Source organism: Stylophora pistillata, chromosome 4 (assembly GCF_964205215.1).
Source record: "Stylophora pistillata chromosome 4, jaStyPist1.2, whole genome shotgun sequence".
NCBI lineage: Eukaryota > Metazoa > Cnidaria > Anthozoa > Scleractinia > Pocilloporidae > Stylophora > Stylophora pistillata.
Genome location: NC_142522.1, coordinates 3,132,027 through 3,146,651, shown reverse-complemented (window position 1 = coordinate 3,146,651; position 14,625 = coordinate 3,132,027). Strand labels below are relative to the sequence as shown.

At 37.2% G+C, this 14,625-nt stretch overlaps 1 protein-coding gene and 2 long non-coding RNA genes across 3 annotated transcripts in view; 2 read left to right on the top strand and 1 right to left on the bottom strand.

Annotated features, from left to right (window-relative positions):
* The window catches only part of LOC148732046 (uncharacterized), a 28,017-nt gene extending 14,787 nt beyond the window's left edge, over window positions 1–13,230 (top strand). Inside the window, exon 2 of the long non-coding RNA XR_016000541.1 lies at window positions 11,974–13,230. This is a non-coding gene — a long non-coding RNA (uncharacterized LOC148732046). The remainder of the gene's footprint in view (window positions 1–11,973) is intronic.
* Window positions 567–4,830, top strand: LOC111321709 (retina and anterior neural fold homeobox protein 2). The gene is made up of 3 exons (XM_022924671.2): window positions 567–1,031; window positions 1,162–1,331; window positions 3,742–4,830. The coding sequence occupies exons 1-3, from the start codon at window positions 818–820 to the stop codon at window positions 4,150–4,152; spliced, it is 795 nt and encodes a 264-aa protein (XP_022780406.1). The 5' UTR covers window positions 567–817; the 3' UTR covers window positions 4,153–4,830.
* LOC111321710 (uncharacterized) lies at window positions 9,909–13,347 on the bottom strand. The gene is made up of 4 exons (XR_002694010.2): window positions 13,241–13,347; window positions 12,077–12,236; window positions 11,627–11,700; window positions 9,909–11,019 (listed from the first exon to the last, which is right to left on the bottom strand). It is a non-coding gene; the product is annotated as an uncharacterized LOC111321710 (long non-coding RNA).
* Window positions 13,348–14,625: the final 1,278 nt, after the last annotated feature.

Sequence of the window (14,625 nt, the reverse complement as noted above, 5' to 3'; positions counted from 1 at the left end):
ATCGTCGACCAAAGGCCCCGAATTTCTTACCGGTTATTAAAATCATTGAATGATGCGAGCAGCAGAACTCTAGAACTCATAGATTTCAATAAAAGTGTAGATATTCCTTTATGGTGTGTTTGCCGAAAGGTTGGCTCATCCAATATCTGCCTTTAGTATGTTTATAGAATTGTGATTAGAGCAAATCACTTAAACGCCAAACATCACACGCAAGCTAACCTCGAGTACTCAATTATTTGTCGTCATAACCAATATCGTTTTTCAAACCACACTTCAAAACGTTGCGTGTGAGGTTGAAATTATTAAATTTGTTGCGAATTCATAGCATAGCGCATCCACATCGGCAATTTATGGGTTCGAAAGATGTCAAAAATATATCCAAAAAATTAATCCCAAATAAGCACTCTCAGCATTCAAAGTGTAATTTATTGCGGCGAGGGACGAAGATTAACCCTAACTTGGAAACATCAAGTACAGAGAGATATCCTGCTGTGATTATTTATTGTCAATCAAAATAAGCATCTCTTTCTTTTCATCTAATGTGTGCTCCACAGTCTACCAAGGCTGCGTTCATTAGTGATTAGTAATCACCGCTCTTGTCACTGCTAACAAACAACTAGCTAATTTCAATACAATATCAGAACATAGAGAATATTGAGTTCTGAAGCGTGATTGGCTAACCCTTTGTTATCTAGATATCTTTTGCATTATTTCACCCGCCTTGTCCTGTTAATTCGCTGTTAGCACAAGCGGCCGAAGTATTTTGTAACATCTTGCGGGACGATAACATTAGTCGTAGCTAGGACCTGCTGTAGTGATGACCAAAATGAGTTGCCTCATCAAGAGTGATTCGACGCCACAGAAGAACGACATCCATAACACCATCAGAGACGGCGTAAATGATAACAAAGACCACTTTCTCCCCGCAGTTTTGAAGCGAAAAGACGGAAAGTGTAATTCACCCACAAGCTCTAAGGAAAGTCACAGTGACCGTGACTCAGACCTCGAAGACTCAAACAGTGAATTTCATGGTAGGAGGCAAATTCTAAGTGATGTTGATTTAGAATAAATGTTTCGTTCACTAATGCGGCCACGGACTGTCAAAACAATCTACTTTTATTTAAGTAAGCTAAACAATAACTGTTTTTTTTTTCTCAACAGATGAATTCACTGAGGAGTCGTCGAAAAAGAAACACAGAAGAAATCGAACAACTTTCACTACATTTCAACTCCACGAGCTTGAACGAGCGTTCGAAAAATCGCACTACCCCGATGTGTATACAAGGGAAGAACTCGCTCTTAAAATTGACCTTCCTGAGGTTCGAGTACAAGTAAGTATAAACGTTTGATTTTGCGTAATTTATTTATTATCTTTGTAAGTAGAATTCATTACGAAATTTAGATATCGCTTTACCTTTGTTAGCTTTCTTACTAAGCCAAATCAAACTGTTTTCATTTAAATAAACAGTCCGCGGTTTATTTTCCCTGCGGCGGTTCGGATGCTTAACGAATCCTATTTTAATGGTTATTTCTAGTAATTTTCAGCTGCCGGTTCCGTATGATATTAGAAAAATCAAATCAACCACGTCTTTGTCGATCCAAAAAGGAAGAAAAAGACAAGAAAAAGAAAAGATCTTTTCTTCGAAATCACAAGACAGCGGAACGGGACATATTGTTTCATACGTGTTTTGTTTTTCTTTGTGACTTTTTCCGTCTCCTTTGCCGAGTATGAAGTTGCTGTAGTACAAGTCCAGTCACTACTTATTTGGGGAAACTGTTACTTGATACCAACCAAATTACACCAAAAACTTCAAACAAAAACAGACCTTGAAGTTTCATACTTTGTCTGGAAAAGACCCACTCATTATCAACGAACATTAACGGAAAACAAGCCCATAATGGACAGGAAGGTGGTTCTAATACTAATAACAACCAAATATTTAGAAACTAAATTAAGCACACCAGGCTGGTCACCCCACACACTCACACTTTGAACGAAAAAAAATGTTAACTCTGACAATTTCGTTCTACAACGACGAAATATTTCTCAAACCGTACTACTTCTTTGCAATTTCTGTTTGACCATACATCTCTGATAATGACAAAAAAACCATTAGTGAGTGAAACCTATTGCGGGCACTTATTCCTTAATAATACGCTTTTTCAGAAGCGAAAACAATGGCACATATAACAGGACAACGGTAAGCGTGTGAAAAACGCATTCTCCGACCGTGGCAAGAAAAATAGTTTACAGAAGGCGTCAAAATTAGAATACAACCCTAATTAAAGTGTCATCTGAGGCTTTGTATTAGATTCGATGGACCAGGTTTAAGGAAAATATTCCTTGACAGCTCGCTCGAAAGACGCGTGGCCTGCGAGAGAATTTAGAGTGTCATGAAGAAAGTTGCTGGGGTCAACATGTTCCCTGTAAAGTACAACGATACAAAGTTTGAAATCATTTGGCCAGGAAAGACACTAAGATCGTTAGAGCAAGTCGTATCAGCAAAAACAAAATTCACCATTTCTGAGCTGATGAAGTTTCCTTTGACTGAACGCTTTCACGCCAAAAGCGTCACCAGACCTAGAAGATTGCGGTTATTTTCATTGTAGTGACATCAAATGCATCTATGGTTTTTCCTTTTATCTTTTACGGCATATTGTGTAGACTGTTTTAATTTCCTGTAAGTTTTCAATTTAAAGTTTATCTTGTCGCTAATTGGGAAAGAACAATAGTGAAACTCGCGATGACAAACATACACACAGAGGGAGGAATACACCATTTCGATGACATTTATCTCACAGTTTAAGTCTTAGCAAGTTCCTTGCCAGTCAAATTTACCGCAACCAGACCAAAGATTGGGAGAGAAGCAGTCTCAATACCATAAATTCATCTTTCGTTAGTAGCGCTTACGACGATTGTAGTAATTGTCGCTTGACCATCATCTAAATATTTCATGCTCCGTTTGTGTAAAAGACGCAAATGATTATCGCTATCTGCACGCACCCATCACCTGTCTCGCTTTTTTTAATTACATTGGATCGAGTAACAAAGCACGTATATTTAGGAAAAAAGCACCACCGTTCTTTGAATTCGCTTAGACATAACGCTTCTAAATCATCCTTAAAGAAGCAAAGTCGATGAACAACCAAGACACTTCGCTTTACTTGAATTTTCAGAGGCCTATAAAGAACACGAAATATGTCAAATATGCCTACACATCTTTCTTAGCCTCTTTTATTTTACCGGGTTGCAACATACTGCGTTGCAATTTTCAATTTGGTTTTAGTAATACTGCTTTCCCAACGAAAAGTACAATTTAAACTGGTTTCAGAAACAACATATCGAATATTTCAAAGCTTCCCTTATGGCAATTAGTTCAATGCAACCATCAAATGAAATTTCAATACTTCGTATGGCCAAAAACTCCTTTCTCTTAATCAGAGACGTTGACTAAAACTCAAATTTATCTGTTGGCTTACGTAGCCAAAGGCAGGTGGTGAAGATCACTTATTAGGTTCATTGAATGTCGTGCTAGTCTGATCAGTTAACATAAAACCCTTGTAACACTTCTTAGAAGTCGCATTATTAAGGCTTCCTTCTAAATTCACAATTGCTATCTAATCTTTAAGCATAATGATAAACCGGAATATTCCCCACTCTTCTTTCTTACTTTACGTTGGACTATCCTGAGAATTGATTCGTTACAAACTATTCATCGTATGTACTTGATCATTTTCCAGGTGTGGTTTCAAAATCGTCGAGCAAAATGGAGAAGGCAGGAGAAGATGGAGATGGCTTCTCTCGAACACATTCCTTCCCAAACAATAGCCCGACCAAAATTCAACAGCCTTCCCTTTCCCGATCCGTGGAAGAGTTCCCTAACTTATTCAGCAGCCTTTGGTGGGGCTTTGTACCCCCCGGCAAATGTTCCGACATCTCCAAATCTCGGTTGTTTCCCGGGATCATTTAGCCCTACAGGTTATGTACCGTTCTCCTCATATTTACCCGGAATGGGATGTATACCTGGAGGACACCCAAGTGCCCGCGATGAGAGAACAACGAGCATTGCATCCCTGAGAATGAAAGCCAAAGAGCACATGGAAAACCACACTTTAAAAGAGTGGTCTGAAATGCAAACTGCGACGCAGTGAAAAAGAATTGGTGCAACGGATAAGAATGAGACAAAAGCAAATAAGAGACAGTATAAGTGATTATTTAAAGAAAAGTTTGACAGAGTTGTATTCTTGTATTTGTTCCCTTACTTTACGAGTCCAAAAGTTGGGTGAAGATTCATCCACAACTGAAATTTGAATTAAATAAGCAACACAATGAAGATAGATTCGTTTTTACAAATCACATCAATTCTACATGATAAAGAATCACAAAAACAACCACTGGCCGGGCGGGAGATTTTGACATAAACGTACAAAACGTAACTGAAACATAGTTTGCTTTTCAATTTCCTCAAACATAATAAATTCGCGTTATTAAGAAATAAAATGACCACGATTTTCAGAAAACATTGACAGCCGCGTAATCTCAAAATTAAAAATCCCATATCCGAATTAAGCAAAAATTATAATTTTCTGTTTGGTTTACAAAATGTCTTCTTACATGCTTCAATATTATGATAGTAGTTACATTACTTATATTTAAAAAGATATTTAAGTTTTTATTTAAGTTTCGCTTTAGCGTTGTTGTAAATTAGAAAACTTGAGGCAAACAGTGTAAATAAATGATCTGTTAAGTGCCCTCACATTTGTCAGAGGTAAAGCTCTTGTCATCTAGGGCAAGTGAAATAATCAATAAATAAAAAGTTGAAATGTGAATATTGTTCTATTCATCGGTTTGACTTTGAACTTTAGTGTCCCCTTTAAAAGCTATTAGCATCCCCAAGAAACCACAACAGTCTCTCTGGATTTTATAGATTACGTTTTACAAAAGGCGGTTTCAGTCAAAGAGCGACCTTCTTTCAAACACTACAACTATCAGAAAGAAATACCGTCAGCAAAGATAGCCCTTTTCATAGATTAGTCTCGTTATGTTTCCTTACGTCAGAGTCTAGCCGCTTTGACCTCAAATCTGTCCAGTGGCACCACAAACGCTGTATCATTCCCATTGAGAATGAAGACAAAATGAGGGGAACAGGTCACAAGACCAACCACAACAGGAAAGCAGAAAAAGAGCAATATCTTTCAAACAATTCGAGTCATTTTGGAACGCCTTTTCAACGAGCGTTGTCTGCCCTAAGGAAGTGATGTCTGTGGACTGTATATATAGTCTGATCTAATGTGCTTTGAAAAAGCTTCTCGCGATTAAAAGTTACGTAAGTTTTGGGTAAGGATAAAGATAGAGAAGTACGAATTTAACCATTTGTCAAGGTTTTAATATTATCCGTTAAAAAGTTAAACCCCACCGTGAGTCAAACAAAATACTCGTTATGGATCTTTGAGGACAAACATTTAATCAACACGGGTGTTAAGAAGTTCCCGAACTTCTAAAATCCTCGTGGACGTTTATTCGTCACAAAAATTTGTGGCATTGCCTGCTCAAAAATTCGCTTGTGCAATTAAAGCGAAATCTGAACAATATGTAAAATGCCGGTCTTAGGTACAATATAGCACTCAAAAGTTTGGGGTTTTCCCTTCGTCTTGCGTCATCATTCTCTTGAATTTCTGGTGAGAAGGAGTATCTAGAGGCAAGCTTTTAGGAGAATGCTGCCAGAATTAGTCTCGCCACCAAATTCGTCGCTAGGTGTGCCACCTGTTCAGTGCAGGAAATGATCAACAACTCGGAAAAGGAGTTTAGACATTTTTCGAGTTAAAAACTGAGTTTCCGTGAGATAAAAATAACAAATACTTTTAAACAAAAAACTCTTTTTTCTGCAGCAACCTAGGCAATATCACACCTACACGAAAATTGCCGACAAGTTTCAGCGAAAAAATCAGGAAATCAACTGAAAAAACAAATCATGCACGATTTGCACATTCTTTTCACGCACGAAATCGTTTCATGGGGCGACACGAACACTGCCGTCTCTGCGACAAGTGCTTCAAAAATATGTTCTGCATTTTGATCATTTTGGACATTCTATAATAAAGAAAAACTCTTTACCCATTTGATCAATCATTTCGTTAATTTAACATGTTAGAAGACTCAGCCGTTAATTCTCGAGAGAAAATTTTGGTTCTTTTGCTTTCACAATTGACTATTGATTCTTAAGATAAATAAAAGGTACTTTCAAAATTACCATGGGGAAAGAAAATCGTCAGTTTAATCCAAGAGGCTTTCTGAGAGCACAAATAAACCTTTCAAAAACAAGCGAGTCGTGTGATTCTTTTTCTCAAGCCAAGAGCTGATTCAACAAAGCATATATTCTTTTGAGATTAGTACTGTTCTTGGCTTGTTCACCCCCAAATGTGTTTGCTCACACGTTGCAAAATTTGATTTTCACACCATCTATTTGAAAAGCTGAATACTGTTGTAATATTCTCAAATGCGCCGTTTCTAGAGAGAAGTTTTCGCCTTGTTGGAATTTCCACTTATTCTAGAGTTAGGTGCGCTATTTTTTCTTTTAATGTTTGTGCAATGGGTACTAATTTAAAGGTGACAAGTACTTGTATCACTAGTTAAGTGAATAAATACGAGTTATCTGAAAAAATAGTAACGTGCAAATTATCATAACGCAAACCTCTTTATACACCACGCTGCAATTATTTATGACAAAACTTCTCTAGCTTTCGTGTATTTCAGGCCTTCGTTTTCAAAAGATATTCAGTGTACAGAGGCGTTACATTTGTATCTGATTGTTCATTTCATTTTTCAATGTATCCGTTTTTGTTAACTAAAAACTAAGCTAAGCTTGAGATCCACGGATCTACAAACTTGTACCTTGAATAATATTCCGCGACAGGCAAACTGCCTAATTGACTTTACACGTTTTTAAGCCATTATCCTTTAGACAAATAAACTAAAAGGTGTATTGATTTAGTATTTCGCGTAATCATTGGTGACTAAGAAACAGGTGACACCTTGAAGGAATTCATTATCAACAAGTCACTGCTGCTGTCTTTATCAGCGCAAATATTCTTCATGAAATGAGAAAAACCATTAGGAAATTACCAAATTAAACTCAAAGGAGAAAAATTAACCTTGAATGAAGAATACACAACCCTTCGAAGTACATTAAAGACAACAGAAATTTGGGTTATGAGCTTCTGAATAAAGATTTCTTTATTGTCTTGATTCTTCTCCATTAACACGTGAAGTGTGGCAATGGTCGCGAGAAATCTACGGGATGTAACTTTTTAAAACGATGAAAAAGCATTATTCAGATGTTCCTTGGGTCTTTCGATTTACTCTTTAATCATAGAGGGTAAATCAGGGGGGACACTCGTTAATTCTTGTTTGACGTGGGAAAGCATTGATAAAACTAAAAAAATTCCATTTTTTACGAGCTGGGGTCTTTCAGCGCGTCGAAAACAATCTGCATTGTTTCGCACTTCTTTCCTTTTTCCTAATATTAGGAACCATTGTCCATCAGAGCAAAGACCGAAAAAGGCTTTCCTAAATACCACCTAAAACACAGAGATATGTTTCAAGGAGATCCCTTCTCGTAGGGGCAGCTAGTACTCTACACTTGGGGTTCAATGGGAGATGACCATAATAGAAAAATAAGAGACTAATTGTTGATCATTCTGAAAAATATTTCCCTGCAACTACTTTCTAAAGGGTGAGAGACTAACTAGGAAAGTTGTTTTCAACAATATGTGGCCCTTTTGCAAAGTAGTAAATCATTGGAAAATATTAAAACACATCGACCTACTTTTTTAATTCCTTTACCAGTAAAAAACAAAAACAATGGTATCTTGAACCCGTATACCGCCAATAAAACTTCGAGATCACAAAGTGCAACACTGAAAGATCTTTAAAAAACTAATGAACTCACGAAATAACCAATTTAAAAGAACAACACACGACAGATTAAGCGTTACAACAAAATTACCACAAAATAATATTGAAAACAAATGTTTCCAGACTTTTACCCTAGTTATACTTTTACGCAGTGCTCCCTTTACCACAGAACAAACTCTGTAATTGCTCGGTTTTTTCATGATCAATAATGATTGCTTGTGTGTATGGTTGTATAATAACTTTGAAACTAAAAGTACAGCGAGAAACGAAGCCTGAATTTACTTCAATGAAACCTCAACAACGCTGAGACGTAACAGACCTGAGTTACTCTCGATAAAAAGTAACTGGTGACATGAACCGAAACATGACACAAACGAAAAAAATGGGTCGTAGATCCACATGAAAATTGTCATGACTCAAGGTGCATCGGCATTTTTTCAAAGGCTGGCTTATTTTAAGCAAAATGCTTCATCACTTAATTACCTATTAACAGTTCAAACAGTTCTTTGTATCTAATCTTATCACAAATAAACTGGACCTTATTAAGTATATTGGCCCCCTTGTAAAGGTTCCAAATAATCAATATGGTCTTTTGCCTCAGGCAATAAATATTAACACGGCACGAACATCGAGGAGGTGTCATTAATTATTTGACTGAAAATACTTCATAAAAGGTACTCTTAGATCATAATTCTTAGAGATAATCAGGTAGAATTGTTTACGGGAGTTTACGCACGCCAAAAAACCTCCAGAAATAGGTGGTTGTATGTTTGTTTTCTTTTAAAAAAAAACTATAAACGAAGCAGAAACGAAGTATCAGCGGAAGAGTTCGTTTTGGCCCTCTTATCATATACCAAGGATTTCACTGACATAAATGACTTCAACAAAACACTTTAAGGGAGGCTTCTAGTTTTAGTGAAATTAGATAATTAAAGGCTGAACACTCATTAGGTCAAATCAGTCTTCATTTAATGCTACAGGTGTCCTTTCGACTGCATAAATTAATTCCTTTAGAATCTTGGAGCTTTGAACAGTTCAAAGTCAATGACGACAAATTCAGTTGAGCACTTAGTTTTCTCGTGCACAGCGATATTCTATTCAAGCTTGCAAAGGGATGACTGCACGATATTCTTCCTTAAGCGGACAGCACTCACGCAACGCCCCCCTATCCTTGTGAATGATCATTTTAAGTAATTTACGAGCAATTTACGATGCGAACAGCTTTCAGCTGGGATAAGTAAGAGACATTAACTATCATTAATCACAGCTCTGCCACAGGGATTCATAATTAACTGTGTCATGATTCAGCAAGTTCGGTTTGTCATGGGTTTTTAGCGATGACGTCCAAGTTCAAGTGGCCGTAAATGTAATACAAAATTTTTGCCCCACGCTATCATTGTTGACTGCTGTATCATGAAAAATAACTACTGATAACTTTCAATATCAATACTAAACGCCACCGAGTCTTTTCCGTTATATTGCGAGGAAAGATGATGAAGGCCAAACAAACATACGCAACAGGAACCTGCCGTCATGCATGTTGTTTTACGTCAGAATATATTTACACAGCGGAAATGAATACGAATAAAGCCGATGATCTTTCACCGTACCAAATTACCAAATTTGGCAGGGTTAAAAATGTTTTAGGGATTAGAAACTTTCTCCTCGAAAAGTTTCTTTAAAGAAAACTTTTTAAAGTTAGATATGAGATCAAGAGACATCCCATACATCTAAAAAAGGGGAACGCGATTATCCATGATCTGATCAAGAAACAAACACATTCACTGCATAAATGGACGTACTTAAAACTGTGACAGTCAAAGTATGCTCCCATTATCATCCCACTCTTTCCGAGTTTTTTAATTATTTTTATCATTATTATCATTATTATCATTATTATTACCATTACCATGATCATTACTAATTTACGTTCCTTACCCTTTCCGTGGGCGTAGTAAGCCACACGGGACGTATAGGCGGTAAAATGTGCGAATAGGGAATATGAAATTTTATTTTTACTACGAGAAAATCAATCAAACGTAAAATAGTATGCTGAGAATTAACCTTCCTCCTATTCAACAGAGAATATGATACATGGGCGCGCGAAAATAAGGAACTTCTCCTTGAATGTTCAGCTCAATATCTTATGAGTGAGAGCAGCGAACGACAGGGATACCGTCAGTTCAACTCTCGAGGAGAAATTCCATATCTACAAGCAAACATGTATTATTTTGTCCATTATATAAACAACATATGCCTAGGTGGCGCAAAGCACGAGTGACGTGTAAGCAGCCGATTAGTAAAATCAAAAACACACTGAAAATTATCGTAACTTTAAATGTGCGAAGTTACGGGCTTTCCTTAGAGCTGGAAATCCTTGTAAAACACCACAGTTTCTACAATAAATAAGAATTTTCTGCACCATAACCCTTAAATTGCTAGAATTAATTATCATGTAATTTCTCCTTGCGATGCAAATATGTTATCTTGCAAACAAGTTATGGGAATAGACAAGCTTATCAGTAAGAGGTTGTTCTCTTGTTTAAAGCCTGAAGTCTCCTGTGTTTATTAAAAGGGAATGTAAGACGGTCAGTAGGAAGAATTACTAACTGGATCTTAGGAGTGACAAAGTCATTGGGAGAACGTACACCAATGATTCTTCACGTCGTTAGGTTAAAACCGGTTCGTAAGCCAAGATCTGCTGTTCACACGGGAACGGTTCGCCAATTAGCACTCGATGTACGGCCATATCATTGCAAAACATTCGTAGTGAAGGTAACATTCGGTATCAAGTTGGATCAAAAAATGTACAAGAAAAAGGGGCCTAGATTATGGTAATCTTTCATCGATAGAAAGCCAAAAAAGAATGAGAAATTGTCAAACAGCCTTTTGCTGTGTTGCAGTGCACATGTATATACTTTTTCAACAATTGGACATTATGTTCAGCAAGTAAGATAAAATAACAGATGAGCCTGTGTACTCTTCTAAGTAATCTAAAAAAGTTTAAGTATATTCAAACTAACAGAAAAATATATATAGATTTCTTCAAGATTCACAGAACCCATTGATCAAACTTAATCCTCTACCTGAAAAAGATGCAAACCCTGGGAAAAGAAAAGGAGCAGATAAAAAACAATTTTAAAAAAACCATGACCTAGTCACTAGACTCCTAACCAAAAGCAACATGAACATGTACCTTATTGACAACCTCTGTTCTTTAACAACCCACCACTACCCACCCCCACCCCCCACCTTTACCTTTTCACTCATTTGCCTCCATCATAAAGACAGAAGTTTAAAGCAGTTGACTTCTTGGTGATATGTATTCAAGTCTTTCCTGTATGGGGTCATTTATGCATACAGTGTGTGGCAGTGGTTTTAGTACATAATGAGACACTTAAATAGTGCCTTAACAAAGTTACCTGCAGTATGAATTTATAATAGTGAATAACTTAAGTTTTTCAAAATATAAATCTTCATGACACTCTTTTAATTCTAATTTCTTTGTTATTTAAACCATGACAACATGATGGAATAAGAAAAATTAACCAGTTTCATGTTCATGTGCATGACAACAATTTTTAGGTTACAAAGAATAATAAAATTTAAAAATTTAATGGTAACAAAAGTATCATGAACACATATAGGTAATGGGGACAAAGGGTCACATTCTAAGGAGATATAAGAGTTACCATATAAGGCAAGGCCTACCGATGTGATTTGCCAGTACCTTGTAATCCTCAATGCATTCTGAGGTTGCTGACACTAAGGGGTGTTCCATTTTCCTGGAATTTGACAAATGTCACAAGTCATGCAAATAAAATTAGATCTGGTAATAAGACTCCAGAACAAAACAAAGTCAAACTAATCATAAGTCTTTGGGCCATCCCTTCTTTATTGGTAACAACAAAGTGAACATCAGTGGGACTGGGTACTAAGCCATCAAGAATAGCAAAGGGCAGAAAACACTTAACATTTCATATTTCAATTCTGAAATTGCAAATGTAATGGATAGTGCTGCCATAAGATTTCATCAATAACTTTCATCAATAACCTAGAGACATATCCTGGATACTTGGACATATGAAAGAGGCCAGGATATTTATCCTAACTTTTAAGATGCCATTTTAGAGACATCCCTTCAGTTTTCTTTTATCTCACCTTCAAGACAATACTTAGGAAGACTGTCCAAGGATGGCTTACTTTTTCATTTCTTTACTACATTACTTTTTCTTAGTTTCCATCATTAAGAACAAGTAATGTTGGTTCTTTCAATACACAAGAAGATATCTTGACAACTACAAATAGTCCTCTTCCAGCCCTAAAGTGACACCAAAGTATGTTACAACTCTGAGAAAACTAAGTTCAATGGGCATCTCTGTCAACTCTGTCATCCTGGGTTTATTGCAAAGTTGTAATGCTACTGTTTATTCAGTTAAGTGTGAAAAACCTAAATTTTAAAAAAATTCAAATTATAAACTATTTCCTCTGCCATAACTACTAAGTTAAACATATATCCATCACAGCAATACATCTTTTAAAAGCATTTCCCAAATAAGATGGTTTTATGACCTCAGTAATTCTGGTTGAAAAAAACATGTATCTACCCTTTCACTGCCACAAGTGACCGAAACACAATTCTCTGTACCATGTCAATACATTTTAAAGCAGAAAGGTGATAAGACAAGAAGGGAAAATATAAAGTAAGAAGAGCTGTTTGATTTTACACCAAATTCTTTTCGCTAAAACTGTTAAACATAAAAAAGTTAAAAAATAGGAAGGCAGACAACGTAGAGAATTTATATTTGGAACTTGGGGGTTATAACAACTTCCTATATGAGAACTCAAAGCCATAATGTTGGCCTTGCCATGTTGATGAGAGCTTAGTCTAATAACTATTAACTTTAAGGTTGACAAAACAGGTCGTGGCTGCTAAATTGATGGCTCATTTTGGCAGTATGGACATAGTGTCACTACCAAAGTCTTCAATTAAATATTAAAGCGCGGTATAACCTTAAAGCGCTGTTATTGTTTCAGTCTATGCTGTAAAAATTCCTTTGAGGAAGTACAAATATTTCAATAAAGGTATCGTTCAGGGAGTTCTTTGGCGCTTTACTCTGTAATGCTTCAAGATTTAGTGAGGAATTCTGGAAGTGAAACCAGGAATAAACCATTTTCATGAAGTCACGAAGGGAAGAAACTCGCTGTGGCGCTTCTTCGTGCAAGCTGTGAATCATAGATGCCATCCATGTTACAAGAGAGCTATGAAAAAGAACTATCCAACGCAAAAAAAGCTACGAACAACACATCAAACTTTGAAATTACCTGTAGAGCGAGTTCCGAGTCTCGTAATACCACAACACAAAGTCTTACAGCTGTAAGAAAGTCGCCATCACTCTTGCTGAATTTGTAACCGCGCACGAATCATCCGCTTCGCATGATTGGTAGAAATATGACAGGTGAGTAAGCTCAAGTTTGCGCGGGAAATTTTGCTGATTGACCGCACTTTCTTCTAGCACAAGCGAAAGTCAAGTAAACTTATAAAATATCAAAGCAGAAGGAAAGAGCTTATCATTAGGAACTTCTATCTCCCATGTCATGCCAAGGGAAAATAAGGGGACATTATTTTCCCTTGGCCATGCATGAAGAGTCGATCCTTTCCCAGAAAGAGATATTAATAATAAAGTTCCAAGATAAAGTTCATGGCAATACGTTTCGTTCTTACCGACACTCTTCAACACAGCTTACTTGGGGAATCGATGTATAAGTCCTTGGAAAAAAAACTTAGACATTTCATTACACTACGCTCTAGCAAATTCAATTATCCATATTATTAATTTTGATTCGGGCCAAAAAAAAAAAAAAAACCCTCGAAAATATAATTTACTCGAGAAAAGCTGAAAATGATGAAGAATGACATGCAGTTATTTATTTTACAACCTTCCATAAGCGCTGCGCAGACAAAACACTTCAAATCTTACGCCGGGTAATGTCATTCTCGCCGTGTTCATGCAGGAGGGGAAACGCGGGTCATCTTCCGTGCCTAGGTGCGACTATCTGGTCTCAGAATTCTCAATGTCATTATCAACCGCCTCCTAGTTAGCTCAATTGGTAGAGCGCCGGATTGTTGCGCGGGAGGTCGAGGGTTCAAGCCCCGGCCGGACCAGCGCTCAGGGTCTTAAAATAACTGAGGAGAATTTGCTACCTTCCTATAATATCAAGAAATGGATAGATATTCTAGTCTTCTCGAATAAGGACGAATGAACCGTAGGCCCCGTCTCCTGCAGGGTTAGGGGTAGGAGACGTTAATTTCCCACGCAAGAGATTACTGTGTGGTGGATGTCCTCCCCTGGGGTGGAATGGGTGGGTTTACTGGGCCAGCAGTAATTGGCGCAAGCTGTTGCGGTGTCCCTGCCTGTCGGCGAATCTAACAAATTGTCGAAAGGCTGATAGTTTCTAAAGAAACTGTTTGGCGCTGCGTCGGTGGGGATAACGAAATAATTTGAATATATCAACAAAGTTGAAATGGTAAATTGGCCACCGTTACGGTTATAAAAGCTGACGTTTCGAGCGTTAGCCCTTCGTCGGGGCGTATTCGTTAATCCTTCGTCGGAGTCCTTCGTCATTCGCTCCGACGAAGGGCTAACGCTCGAAACGTCAGCTTTTATAACCGTAACGGTGGCCAATTTAACATTTCAACTTTGTTGATA